A 15,078-nucleotide genomic window follows, 5' to 3' on the forward strand; every position below is an offset into this window, starting at 1 on the left:
TGAGCCACTTTCCATTACAATTGAAGGACTGTATAATTTGCTGAACAGTTTTTAAAATGTGATGTATGGGGAGAGGATTCTTTGGCTTTGCTGCCAGTAAGCTTACTTGAGTATGGCCATCCTGTCTCTGAACTTGGATAAAAACGGACCCTTTTTCCCTTCCTGTGGAACTAACATTGAATAAATCTTGTTTCTCCAGCATATTTATGAAGTCCTCGAGTGGTTTAACATTAAAGTTTAAGTTTTAACTTTAATAATTCAGATTGCAGCCGTGGAAGAAATAATCTGTGTGCATAAATTAAAGTAAATTGAATTTTTATTTCCCTGAGCTGATCTTATCTACAACAGTGATTCCTTTTTGCCACAGAATACAAACTGAGAATACATGTGTTTTTGTGTAATGGTATTTATCAACATTATTGTTTGTAGATTATTTCTATTATTTCTATAAATTATGTTTTTACATTTTAAAAATTCAAAACAACTTTATGAAGATATTATTTATTAGCAAAACATCCATTCAAAGACAAATGTTTTATTTCAGACATAAATATCAAAACTAGGTGAATGTTAATTTGTGACTGATAGTATGACAACATACACATGAGCCGATGTTTGACACTTGCTATGTCTTTGATAAGTCAATATAATTTGAGAGGCAGTATTATGTAATGGTGAAGACAGAGACTGCAACCAGACTGCCCGTGTCTGACTCTCAGCTCCGCCACCTATTAGCAGTATAATCCTGAGTAAGTTACTGAATCTTCTTCACCTATAAAAAACCTAGGTGTTTTCTCACCTATAAAATGGAATGATAGTAAAACTATATATCTCATAGGATTATTGCAATGATTAAATAAGTTAACATATACTGAGCACTTAAAATGTCATTGCTACAAACTCCAAATAAGTATTTGTTACTGTTGTACATAAGGGGTAAGTAAGCGCATTGACTCTAATACCAGACAACCCCAGTTTGAATCCAGCCTTCACCAGCAGCCGAATGACCTTGGAGAAGCTACTTAAAATCTTCATCTGAAAATGGGGAAAATAACAAATATGAGGACTAACTAAAATAATAGAGGCAAAAGGCCTAGAAGAGTGCCCAACATATAGTAAGTGGTGAGTGAATATTAGCTATGGGTATTATTTTCACATTAGAGAGACTAAATTATACATATGTCTCCCAAATATCAAACACAGTGTGAAATGATAAGTATGCTATCAAATGAAAAATGTTATTTCCTGTTTCACTAGCTTGGAGAATAACTTAAGGTCACATATTTTTAGTAGTAATATGACTCCAAATATCTATCCTGCTTATTATAAGAATGTCTTCCTTTTTTAGGTCCCCATATCATGGTAAGTCCGGGAATCCAGGGGTTGTTACTCAATTTCAAGGCATCGATTCTGATTATTCTTTTTTGCTGCTGAAAGACCATTGCTACTTCTGTAGTAGCTCCTCAGAGTAGTGGGTCAGATAGGTTCTGGTGCCAGCCCTCCTTTTCCAATTTGTTCAAACCACTGAGTCTTTCTTCTCATCTCTTTAAAGCACAGCTAGGACAGACTCCATGATTGATGCAAGGAAGAAAATCAAGTTCCCAGTTACTTACTTTTAAATAACAATACATAGTAATAACAGACAGTACACTAAGAAAGACAACTAGAAAATCTCCTAATGTTTGGAAATTAAGCAACACATATAAGTAACCTATGGGTTAAAATAGAAATTGCAACCAAAATTAGAAAATGTTTTGAACTGAATAATAATAAACAATAAGCCACATCAAAAGTCATGAGATGTGGCCGGGTGCAGTGGCTCATGCCTGTAATCCCAGCACCTTGGGAGGCTGAGGCAGGCAGATCACTTTGAGGCCAGGAGTTTGAGACCAGCCTGGCCAACATGGTGAGACCTTGTCTCTAGTAAAAATACAAAAAATTAGCTGGGTGTGGTGGCACACACCTATAATCCCAGCTACTCAGGAGGCTGAGGTGTGAGAATTGCTTGAACCTGGGAGGTGGAGGTTGCAGTGAGCTGAGATCGTGCCACTGCACTCTACCCTGGAGGACACAGAGAGACTGTCTCAAAAAAAAAAAAAAAAGTAATGAGATGCAGCTAAAGTGCTGTTTAGAGGGAAATCTATATTCTTTAGCATGTGTTAGGAAAAAATGGCTGAAATTCATTATCTAGGATTTCATCGCAAGAGGTTAGAATATGATATCCATTGTTTAGTTCCCACTTATAAGTGAGTACGTGTGGTATTTGATTTTCTGTTTCTGCATTAATTCACTAGGATAATGGCCTCTAGCTGCATCCATGTTGCTGCAGAGGACATGATTTTTGTTCTTTTTTTTATGGTTGTGTAGTATTCCATAGTGTATACACACCATATTTTCTTTATCCAGTCCACTGTTAATGGATACTTAGGTTGATTTCATGCCTTTACTATCATAATTAGTGCTGTGATAAACATACTAGTGCAGATGTCTTTTTGATACAACTATTTATTTTCCTTCGGGTAGATACCCAGTAGTGGGATTGCTGGGTTGCATGGTAGTTTTATTTTTAATTCTTTGAGAAATCTCCATAATATGTTCTATGGAGATTTAGCTAATTTACATTCCCACCAACGCTTTTGCTTATGTTTGAATTTTTTCATAATAAAAATTTCAAAAGGAGAAACACTATTGAAGAGGGAAAAGGCAAACCACAAAGAAGACATTTGCAACTCATAGCACGAGGAAAGGAGACTATATCCAAAATATGTAAAGAATTCCTACAAATCAGTAAAAAAGAGAAAGACAACTCAAGAGAATAATTAGCAAAAACATAAAGTGGCACAAAAGAAGATACCCAAATGGTTAATAAATATATGAAAAGGAGGCCAGTTGAATTAGTAATCAAGGAATTAGAAATTAAACCCACCAATTATAAAGTACAATCCAATAATACGCATAATTTATATTTTGTGCAAATATGTATATAAATGGGAGTTAGAGTACCTCAAGTTCAGTGCCAATATCAAAATAACATTAGCCGAGAATAGCTACAATTTAAAACACTCAAAAATACCAAGTATGGTTGAGGATGTGGTGAAACAGCAACTCTTGTATGCAGCTGATTGGAGCGAATATTGGTACAACCAATTTGGAAAACAGTTTGGTATTGCCTACCAAATTTGAATATATGCCTACCCCTATGACCCAACAATTCCACTCCTATGTATATACCCACCAAAAGTGTGTGTGTGTAAAAAATGTGTCTGCAAAAGACAAGTGAGATGATAAAAACATAGTAACATTCTTCAGAATAGTTTCAAACTGGAAACTACTGAAATGTCCAACAACAGTTAAATGAATAAATAAATTGTAGTGTATTTATACAATAGAATAGCATACGACAAGGAAAAATAAGGAATTTTTGCACATACATCAAATTGACATGTCAAAACGTAATATTGACCAAAACAAGCCATTCCCACACAACATACAATGTGATTTAATTTTTTTTTTTTTTTTTTTTTTTTTTTTGAGACGGAGTCTCGCTCTGCCACCCAGGCTGGAGTGCAGTGGCCGGATCTCAGCTCACTGCAAGCTCCACCTCCCGGGTTTACGCCATTCTCCTGCCTCAGCCTCCCGAGTAGCTGGGACTACAGGCGCCTGCCTCGTCACCCAGCTAGTTTTTTTTGTATTTTTAAGTAGAGACAGGGTTTCACCGTATTAGCCAGGATGGTCTCGATCTCCTGACCTCGTGATCCGCCCGTCTCGGCCTCCCAAAGTGCTGGGATTATAGGCTTGAGCCACGACGCCTGGCCGTGATTTCATTTAAATAGCATTCAAAAGCAAGCAAAACTAATCTACAGTGACATAAGCAAGAACTGAAGTTACATTTGAGGAGAAGTGGGGGATACTGACTGGCCAGGGACAGGACAGGGCTTTGGGGTCAGGATAATATTTCATTTCTAGACCTGGGTAGTGATCACAGGAGCATACACTTTGTGATTCTCTCATCCAACTTTCAAACTATACCCTTGGATTTTGTGTACTTTTCTATATCTACGCTGAATTTCAATAAAAGATGTCTATTACAACAAAAGAGAGGTATGAACTAGGAGAGAGAGTTCTGATAAACGAAAAAGCCATTTTAGTGCATAGAATGATGGGGTAATGTTTTAAAATCTTGCTTTAATTTGATCATTAAAATAAACACAATTTGGGTGGGAAGAAAAAGTAATTAACATTTGTTCAAATACAGATATAAACTAGAGATGGAGGCCGTTAAGTTCCGTGCCTGGACCATAACAATTTCAGCTGGAAATTTTTTTAAAAGCTAGTGTTATAACATTCCACCACAGCCCCAAAAAGAATATTACTCAAAGAGCTGTGAACTTCTAATTTTGCACAATATAACTTCCAGGCACACCCTCCAAAAAAATCTGTTGTAATATATACCAACGTAATGGAATGATGTGATAAACTATTTAATATAAGACAATTAAATTCTGGGGGAAACTACCAATAATACTAGCTTTGGTTTTAAAAAAATTACCCGGTCGGGAGTGGTGGCTCACTCCTGTAGTCGCAACACTTTGGGAAGCTGAGTGGGGGGGGGTGGATCACGAGGTCAGGAGTTCAAGACCAGCCTGGCCAAGAAGGTGAAACCCCGACTACTAAAAACTACAAAAATTAGCCGGGCGTGGTGGCAGGTGCCTGTAATCCCAGCTACTCGGGAGCCTGAGGCAGGAGAATTGCTTGAACCTGGGCAGCAGATGTTGCAGTGAGCCAAGATAGCGCCACTGTACTGCAGCCTGGGTGACAGAGTGAGACTACATCTCAAAAAAAAAAAAGAAAAAAAATTACCCTTTCTAAGAGTAATCAGTTAACCCTATCAGGGTCAACAACTTATTAAGGAAATTCTGAGTTCCCATGATAAAACCATGTTATCTACACATAAAAGAGTATTTATCTCTGTTCTTTATAGTGAGATACAGTTCCCATTTGGTTAGCAGAATAACAAGATTTTGGAGATGTGAAGTTCTCTCTTTTCTTCACGGGAAAATTTTGGGTAGGGGTGAGGTTGGTCTTTGCTACTCATTTTTGGAAATTCTTCCTTTTTTATTGTACTTGTATATTGTTATAAATAAAATTCTGGTTTAAATATTATGAATTAGGGATGTGTCCTTTTGTCTCTCTTTCAAAACTAGTATCACGATACAAAGATAGTCTGCATTGGATGCATGGGTAAAAACAGGGGAACCCTTATACACTGCTGGTGAGAGTGTAAACAAGTACAGTCACTATGAAGAACAGTATTGAGGTTCTTCAAAGAACTACAAATAGAACTGTCATACAATCCGGCAATCCCACTACTGGATATATATTCAAAGAAAGGAAATCAGTACACCGAAGATATATCTGTTCCCTAAGTTTACTGCAACATTACTCACAACAGCTAAGATATGGAATCTACCCACCTGTCCATCAGCAGATGACTGAATAAAGAAAATGTGGTCTACACACACAGTCACACACAATGGCATACTATTCAACCATTAAAAAGAATGAAATTCTGTCATTCATAGCAACATGGATGAGCCTGGAGGACATTATGTTAAGTGAAATAAGCCAGGAATAGAAAGACAAATGCCACATGTTCTCACTCATATGTTGAAGCTAAAAAAGTTAATCTTGTAGAAGTAGAGAGCAGAATAGTGGTTAGTAGAGACTGGGAAAAGTAGTTGGGATGGGGATAGATGCAGATTGGTTAAATTATATAAAATTACAGCTAGTTATGAGAAATAAATTTCAGTTTTCCATATAGCACTATAGGCTGACTACAGTTAAAAATAATTTATTATATATTTTTAAATAGCTAGAGGAGAGGATATTGAATGTTCTTAACACAAAGAAATGATGACTGGGCACGATGGCTCACACCTGTAATTCCAGCCCTTCGGGAGGCCAAGGCGGGAGGATCGCTTGAACCCAGAAGTTCAAGACCAGCCTGGGCAACAAGGTGAGACCACATCTTCACTAAAATTTAAAAAAAATTAGTCGGGCATGGTGGCCCATGCCTGTGGTACCAGCTACTCAGGAGGCTGAGGTGGGATGACCACTGGAGCCCTGGAGTTGGAGGCTGCAGTGAGCTGTGTTTGCACCACTGCACTCCAGCGTGGGTGACTTAAAAAAAAAAAGATAAATGTTTGAGGTGACATATATGCAAGTCACCCTCATTTGATGAATATACACTGTATGTATCAGAACATTATTATGTACTCCCATAAATATGTATGATTATTATTAGAAAAGTAACTTTTTTTTCAAAACAAAGGAGTTTGGGCAATTCTGTAAAAAAGAAAAAAAAAGAAGAAGAATTGGGTGCATGGGGCTGAGTGGGAAGAAAGGGTTTTACCTCACACAAGAGGAATCCTGTCTTTACCTGAGCTCGCCACAAAAGATACCTTATCTTGTTTTGCTTGGATTTGTACCAAGGACCTAGGCAGGATCTATAAACCTAACACAAAGCATCATGTGTAGTCATTGTAACTTTGAAGAGGGATATTGTCATTCTCTTCCAGTATCACATTAATTTTTACCTAATTTTAAATTCTTATTTGATAACCTAAAAACTTTGGGAATGTGAGAACTCTCTTCCCTTATCCTCTTTCCTATCATGACCTTTACATAACCGAAAAGGAAACAGCGTTGGTCAGGGAGCCAGAAAGAGCAGGTTCCCGGCCTGACTTTCCTCCTACTCGTCTACAGAGGTTACTTAATCTCTTTGAGCCTTAATTTCTTCAGCTCCGCATAGGTGATAACATTCTTTGCTTCCTTGTAATTTTGAAAAGTGTAACATAGAATGTAAATATAGGCTAACATTGTCAATCATTATTAATAATTATTACATTTAGGTTGCATTTCTAAATATAAAAAGATAAAGCATATAGTATAGTGAGGCTTAGGCTTGGGAAGAATACAAGGAAGTGAGGTCAGAAAGAATAAGGACTGAAAAAATAAACGCATTGGTAATTATAAAAAGATAAAAAATGACAAAGTTGCAATGGAAAGGTCAGTGCAAACTTTTAAATTATTTTTCTAATTATATCACACATTCTAAATCCTGCTGTAGTAGACATCCGTTGTTTTTTTCTGCCTTGTAACCTGCCCTCTTCTGGCAACAGCAAGCTTTCCTTTCAATTGCTTTTCCCACATTCCATGGTTTTCTGGTGGGCTGCCAAACACCACACACATGGTATTCTATTTACCTAGCTTTGGGGGTATGCCAGGTGACCAAAGTCAAGCCAATCAGCATCCTTCCTTGAATTTATAGATTATGAAGGGAGAAATCTCTTTTCTCTGGAGTTTCACATTTTTTTTCTTTAATTGGAGCTCTCTTGCCCGTACAATAAACAATAAACAATTTCATTTCCTCATCCTGCCTTTGTTGCTGCATAGAGACACTGATAATTGGGCACTAAGATCATCTTTTGAGGGACCTGAATAAAACATTTTGCATCTAAGTACCATGTCTGGTAGATAATGAAACTCCCTACCCCCTCCCTGTCCACCCTCCCTCCCTCCCTCCATTCTCTTTTCTTTTTTTTCTTTCTTCTTCTTTCTTTTCTTTCTTCTTTCTCTCCTCCCTTTCTTCCTTTTTTCTTTCTTCCTCTCTCTTTCAGATGATCCCCTCCCCTCCCCTCCCCTCCCCTCCCCCTTCCCTCCCCTCCCCCCCCTCCCCTCCCCTCCTCTCCCCTCCCCTCTTCTCTTCTTTCTTGAGACAGAGCCTCACCCAGGCTGGAGTGCAGTGGCACAATTTCACTCATTGTAACCTCTGCCTCCTGGATTCAGGTAATTCTACTGCCTCAGCCTCCCGAGTAGCTGGGATTACAGGCAGGTGACACAACTGCGGGATGATTTTTTTCTTTCTTTCTTTGAGACAGAGTCTCTGTCGCTCAGGCTGGAGTGCACTGGCGTGATCTTGGCTCACTGCAACCTCCGCCCTCCCCAGTTCAAGCGATTGTCCTGCCTCAGCTGCCTGAGTACTGGGATTACAGGCGCGCGCCACCACACCTAGCTAACTTTTGTATTTTTTAGTAGAGTTGGGGTTTCACCACGTTGGCTAGGCTGGTCTGGAACTCCTGACCTCAAGTGATCCACCTGCCTCAGCCTTCCAAAGTGCTGGGATTACAGGCATGAGCCAACGACCCCGGCTGGCCCTGCTAATTTTTGTAATTTTAGTAGAGTCAGGGTTTCATTATGTTGGCTGGGCTGGTCTTGAACTCAAGCAATCCTCTGCCTTGGCTTCTCAAAGTGCTGGAATTACAGGCGTGAGCCACCGCGCCCGGCTGATAATGAAATTTCTAAGCACATAAGAGCATGCATTCAAAAGGCTCTGAAGTTTTTTGAAAAATAGGGTAACCTACAGTAAAAGAAAATTTTACACACTTTCACTTTTTTTTTCTTTAAATACTAAGTCTATTTCGTAGACTGTGGCATCTCCAGGTGGCTAAAATAATTTGTTGATATCATCAAACATCTAATTAGTGTTCAAATTTCTCAAATTGTCTTAAAAATTCTGTTTTAACCATTGATTTGTTTGAATCAAGATCCAAATAACGGAGCAGAATTTTTATCACCAAGTCCACTGGCTGGTTACACTCTACCTCTTTTCAAAACAGATGTTTGTCACTGTAACACATTTCTATAAGCAAGAGAATTGAGGGGTTAATTCAAGGTCTCTATATGTGCTTTACAAATATCAGATAGGCTCTGGTAATTAAATTACGGAAAATTCGCGTAAGTAATATCGTGATGTTAATCTTGGACATTAGGACTCAAAAGGCAGCAATGACAAAGAAACCCATTTATGTTGATTGCACAGTCTTTGGGGGTCTCCTTGCTTTTATTTTGATTGTTGGAAACAGACCCACGCTTTGGCCACTATATAACAAAGTACTAAAAATGTATAATAACGCAAATACATTAACATGTTTATTAAAATATAGACACGTTTATTACAAATCTGTAGTTTTATTTACAACTAACATCCTTATTTTTTTCCTATATGCCCACGTTTGTTCTCAAGTACAACGCAGGACTGAGAGAGCACATAATCCCCTCTAGGTGTAAATGAACGTATTTATTTTGCTTCATAAATTCATGTATGAAAGGATTAAAAAATTATTATAGCCCCCACAACTTAGTTCTCCCAAAGAGAAGGTGCCAAGAATGAGGCACCTTTAGCCATGCATAATCTCCACCCATCTCATCAAATAAACGGAACAGTGAACATACTTGCTAAGCTCAGTCGTGTAACACGTCCCTAGATTCCCCTCCCTTCTTCATCCGACCAGAACATTATTCTTAAGGTTTTCCTAACTAGCAGTCTGCGTCTAACACTGACTCTGACTATCCAGAGTCACCTAACATATACTTATTTCCTTGTTTCAGATTCCCATTATCCCTATCTTAATGGGACAATTGGGTCCGAAACTAGGCATGTGTGTGTGTGTGTGTGTGTGTGTGTGTTTGTTCTGTTTTGTTTTTGCCATTTACTTATTATCCGCACCTTATCATCAAGTTCCTGAAAAGCTAGAACAAAACAAATCCGTGTCATCCACTATGTGCATCCTCTCTGCTTGGGGACGCCGAGGGTTTCAAGCTGCTGCCTCCTTGCCCTGGTCTCTGCTTGCCGTATCAGCACTGGGTAAGCGCCCAGGTTCTGCTCCGGGACTAAAACTCATGATCTTCTGGCTCAGGTTCTGTGAACTGAGTCATTCTGGCACGGAGAATATTCCGTGACTCAGCAGGCCCGAAAAGGAGGATGTCAGAATCCACATAATTTCGAGTCTTTTAAAGGCAAGCCGAGGAACACAAACAACACAGCGGAAGAACTTCGCAGTGGGTCGTGCGTACCCAAGGGAAAAATGTCATTCCATTCCCAGCCTTTTCACTTCCTTCCTTGCCCCGGTAAAACGACTGGTTACACTTTAATTCAGCGGCAGGAAATCGCTTCACAAAACTCATCTGGCTGCTGCGGGCCCTTCTGATTCTCCAGGGACCGTGTCGGCCCCATGGACGCCCCGGACCTCTGTTCGGGAGGGGCTGGCGCGGGATCCCGGGCTGCTAGCAGCGGGCGCTCCCGGGTGGGACCCACACCTGGCTGGGCGGGGACCCTCCTGCCGCAGCCCAAATGGGCGCGAGGCCCCAGGGACGACCCCGAGCGACCTCCTGACCCGGCGTCGCCCCTCTAAGGGGCCCTCCCCTGCCTCCTCCCGCAACCCAGAGTCCCCCAGGCCGCGGAGGCCGAAGACCCCGGCGACTACCGCGCGGGGAGCCGGGTCTGCGAGGCCGCGCTTCCCTCCCGGCATGCACCATCCTGCCGCCCTCCCCTCCCCTTCCCTCCTCTCCCCTCCCCTCCCCTCCCCCAACCCCCTCCCCGGCTCCCCGCCCACCCCGCGCGCCCCTCCCCCCTGGTCGCGCGCCGCGGGCCCGAGCGCGAGACGCCACCGCCCCTGCCGCCGCCTGGAGTCGCCGGGACGGACGCGCAGTCCATGGGGTGCGCAGGGCCGGAGAGTTGCCCCAGGGGCCGCGGGAGTTGCTGAGAGGAGACCGGGTTGGGCTTTCTCCTCTCCCAGACCCCACCCCACCCTGCCGATCCCACCCCCTGCTCCTTCCTCCCCGGGGGCGCGCACTCGGGCACGCGCTCGGAAGTCGGGGGTCGGCGCGGAGTGCAGGCTGCTTCGCGGGGTAGGTTAGGGAAGCGCGGAGGCGGCGCGCGGGGGCCGCGGTCGGCGAGCAGCGCGGTCCTCGCTAGGGGCGCCCGCCCATCAGTCTCTCCGGCGCTAGTCGCCGCCACCGCCCGCCCCGGAGTCAGGCCCCTGGGCCCCCAGGCTCAAACAGCGAAGCGGCCTCCGGGGAACGCCGCTAGGCTAGAGGAACGCGCCGGTGCCCTTACCTTCGCCGTGGGCCAGCGTGCGGGCGGCGGGATGAGGGGGAGCCAGCGGGCCGCGCCGGCCCTGCGGCGCCGGAGGCGGCTCTGGCCCGTGTTGGTCGTGCTGGCCGCCGCCGCGGCGGGCTGTGCCCAGGCAGCCATGGACGAGTGCACGGACGAGGGCGGGCGGCCGCAGCGCTGCATGCCCGAGTTCGTCAACGCCGCCTTCAACGTGACCGTGGTGGCTACCAACACGTGTGGGACTCCGCCCGAGGAGTACTGTGTGCAGACCGGGGTGACCGGGGTCACCAAGTCCTGTCACCTGTGCGACGCCGGGCAGCCCCACCTGCAGCACGGGGCAGCCTTCCTGACCGACTACAACAACCAGGCCGACACCACCTGGTGGCAAAGCCAGACCATGCTGGCTGGGGTGCAGTACCCCAGCTCCATCAACCTCACGCTGCACCTGGGTAAGCGGTGACAGCCCCGTCCCCTGCTACTGCTCGCCAGCAGCCCAGCTCCCGGACCGGCTTCGTCCCCGTAGCCGGCCTCACGGACCCAGACAGCCGCGTGTTGGCTCTCTGTTCCCCGGCATGGGCCACACAGAAACTCCTTTCTCCAACTTCTGAAATAGATCTTGCTTTTAACATCCCGTGAGGGCCAGAATGTTCCGCACGAGTCTCTCTGCTTTCCTGTTCTTTCTGACTTAGCGGGATTCTGGCTCTCTGATTATTCTGCATTTCGGCTGTTAGGATTGTGGTTCCCCCCGCCCCCCACCTTTTTTTTTTTTTTCCTGAAGCGTTAATCAGAAACTCCCATCTCCACTTTTCTCTTTGCTAGCAAGGCCATCACAGCGCATTCTTGGATCAGAAACAAGAAGGTCCGCCTTAAACATTTTCGCCTTTAAAATGTTTAGATGTCCCTCCAAGGCTGAGGGTGATTACTCTGTTGAGTTAAGGGGGAATTTGAGAGGAGCAAATGCCGTCGCTGCCTATATTGCCTATGTGGAATTAAAACATAAATTCACTTTTGAAGTTATTGTTCTTTATAGCTGCTTAGCCTTAAAAGCCACAAAGCGATTTGACTGCTAATCCTGGTGCAGAATAAACAAAAGGAAGTGCACTCACTGTAATTGCTGGGCACAGCCTTGTCCCTGGGTAAAAAGGCTCTCCTTTACTGTCTTCCCTTTTGCTTTCATTCAAAGCAAGTGTAGAAACAAGTATAAGTGATCTTGCAGAAATCAGGAAAGGGATGTATAGAAAACGTCATGGCAGGGCAGTGGATGAGGATGGACATGTGTATCTGGAAGTACCAAAAATAATGTTCGATCTAGGTAAGTTTTTCCTCATCTTTGAGATATGTAAATAGGCAGAAAGTTTCATTATTGTGTTTAACCAAGGAACCAATGTGTGAGAAACTGACGTTTGACTTAGCGCTTCACTCCCCATTGCCTTGGAGGGCTTGATTATTACCAGTAGTTGGTACTAACGAACTTCCAGAGAGAACAGACTGCCCCAAGCCATTCTTCTGTCAAGGGAGGGTAATTCTGTGAGGCTAATATCCCTTAGGGGTGTTGGAAAGGAACATGTTGTTGGCAAATGGTTCTTTTGATGATGGTTTTGCTGCTCTCCGGTACACTAAACTTTAAGTATCAGGATTCCACAGAAAGAATTTGACTTACAAAAAGTACTTTGAAAAGTGGGATTAAATTATTGTGTGTGGAATAAGTGTTAGAAAAGCAGAATTATTTAACATCTTATTTGCAGTTGAGTCATTAAACGAAACATTTTGAAAATAATTTCATAAAACGATACTATGAGGTATCTGTTTTTCAGGGATTGAAGAAGTAAAGTGCACTGAGTTCAGTTTTTTGAAGGTGACTTTCTAAAGACATAGCTAGTGACCGAGGGTTTCCTAAGATCTGTGAGATTGCTCTTTATTTTCTCCTGTTGTATTTTTTAAGTTGGCCAAAATTATTTTTGAAATTTGTATCCAAGTATTTTTGTTTAACTTTTGACTTGTTAGTTTCTGTGTTCAAGTTTGAATACCCTTGAAGTCTTATTTTGTTCATTTTCAGATTTTAAAATTTTCAAAGAAAAGGCGTTGCCTGATGTCTCAAATCTCAGATGCCTGAAATTCAATTGACAATTACTGAACAACAGTCTCTTATTTACATAAAGGTGGGGCTGTCAATCTTGGCTCTCTGAATTTTCTCTTGTAGGCACTGTGTAGCTAAAGGTCGTTTAAGGTGATTTCAGAGGTAGATAGATTACTCAGTGATTACTACCCTGTTGCAAAGATAATGTGGTAGAGTAAGCTGGTGTCAGTTAAGTTAGATTGCTCCCACTGGGAGGCAGGTATGTTAACTTTGGGTCATGGTTGATTAAAAGGTCAAAGAGATCTTAGATTTTACCTCTAACATCACTTTTTACTATAAAATGTTTTATGCTTGGACTTGGTTTTGCTGAAATTTCCCTCAACTTTTGGTAATACTGTTGCTAAGTGAAATTCATAAAACTGAGTTTAAAACTTGTAAGTTAAAAGTGTTTTCTTACAAGTATTGTGATTAACTGTAAAAATACGTGTTTTTTAGTTTAAACTAACTTGACTTGGATACTTGACTTACATTTGCTCTTGGATCAGAAATGACATCCTGGAAGAAATCATGTGTCGTGGAGGAGGTGGGAAGGGGGAAAGGTTTGTGTGTAGTGAGGTTGAGGTTTCTCTTTCTCTTCCCCCTCCCCGCCTTGTCTTTAATGACAAGATTATATGTATACATGAATGTTTTGATCAACAATTTATGACAAGTATGCAAGGTGTTATGTGTCACTGTGTGTTTTGATGTTCAGCATATTCACTCCCCAACTCCAGTTACTCCATGGGCTGTAGCTAACTGATTATTTCCCATGAATTAAAGTACCATGACTGTTTTGTGCATCTATTAAATCTCCCTTCGAGTTCAAATTTCACATACCCTTAAACAAGTGATGCATATTGTGCTTTGCCCTTACAGAGCATGTGAAACTAGAAATGAGTAGTGTGAAAGAGCTAGGTCTAGCCACCACTTTTCTAGCCTTCTTTTTGATGTTGAACTTTCAATACAGTAAACTTTAAAATAAACAGTCAAATCGTATATAATGTAAGTAGTTATGTAAGTGTTTTGGCACTTTTTTAAATTATAAAAATGAAACATGACATTGTAAATTCAAACAATAAGTATAGTGACAAATGAGTCTCTTTATCACTACCTGCTAAGCTCCATGCCCTAGAGACCACCATTTACAATTTCTTATATTAATATGACCCTCTAGAAATTTTTCGTGCATACACATGTATATATCAAATTATAGGATCATCGTAACTGGTACTTTTTGGGAGGCTGAGGCGTATTTTAACAGATGGCAAATACAAATCTGATTATTGAACCTGTGTCATCATTTGCTGTATAAAAGCCAGGAAAATCAGCGTTAATTCTGAAAACGGCCATCTCTTAAGCACCATACACGGTAATCCAGGGTGCAGGGTGCAGTGCGTCCTCGGATAAAAAGAGTTAAAGTTGCTATGGGAACCAGAATTGCACTTTCTGCTTGTTATAGGGAGAAATCTCAACCAGCCACCCTTTTCTAAAAAGAAGTCTTTTTTGTTTCGCCTTCAACTTCTGGATGGATTATTCAATTGCTGTTAAAAAGTTTGGCTTTTATGTCTTATAAGTTATAGTAAGTTTTTATCAGTACCAGTGGGGTAGTTGATACTATGATTGTAGCTGAGGATTTGCCTTTTATTAAACAGCCCCTTTAATTAATTTGATAATCATTGTGGATGGAAACTTGGCAGACAGGATCCTAATCTTGAGAAAGGTAGCTTTTCCTTTTTCTAAAAACAGTTAGATTAAGGAAAAGAGTGCTTATAAAACCAACCCAATCAAAGTTTATGGAACTCCTAAAATTAACACTGAGACCAGATTAGTTTCCAAGATCCTCATAAACTGTAGGAACCAATAGTGATTAAATGAAGCTTTTACATCTGTATCTGAATATCTTCTTTTGTGTGTGTAAATTAGAATAATTGATATATAGGCTATTGCCATTTATTTTCTTTGGTCCTCTGCTGAGTGTGTATGTATTTAACATGGAACAAATGGCGAT

General features: G+C 41.9%; 1 protein-coding gene across 1 annotated transcript in view; it reads left to right on the plus strand.

Moving 5' to 3' along the window:
* Positions 1–10,696: 10,696 nt before the first annotated feature.
* The window catches only part of LAMC1 (laminin subunit gamma 1), a 120,553-nt gene continuing 116,171 nt past the window's right edge, over positions 10,697–15,078 (plus strand). Inside the window, exon 1 of the mRNA XM_033200779.1 lies at positions 10,697–11,403. Coding sequence (XP_033056670.1) covers positions 10,989–11,403 — 415 coding nt within the window. The 5' untranslated portion in view covers positions 10,697–10,988. The remainder of the gene's footprint in view (positions 11,404–15,078) is intronic.

Source organism: Trachypithecus francoisi, unplaced genomic scaffold, assembly GCF_009764315.1.
Source record: "Trachypithecus francoisi isolate TF-2019V2 unplaced genomic scaffold, Tfra_2.0 Lachesis_group5, whole genome shotgun sequence".
In the NCBI taxonomy this organism is placed as follows: domain Eukaryota; kingdom Metazoa; phylum Chordata; class Mammalia; order Primates; family Cercopithecidae; genus Trachypithecus; species Trachypithecus francoisi.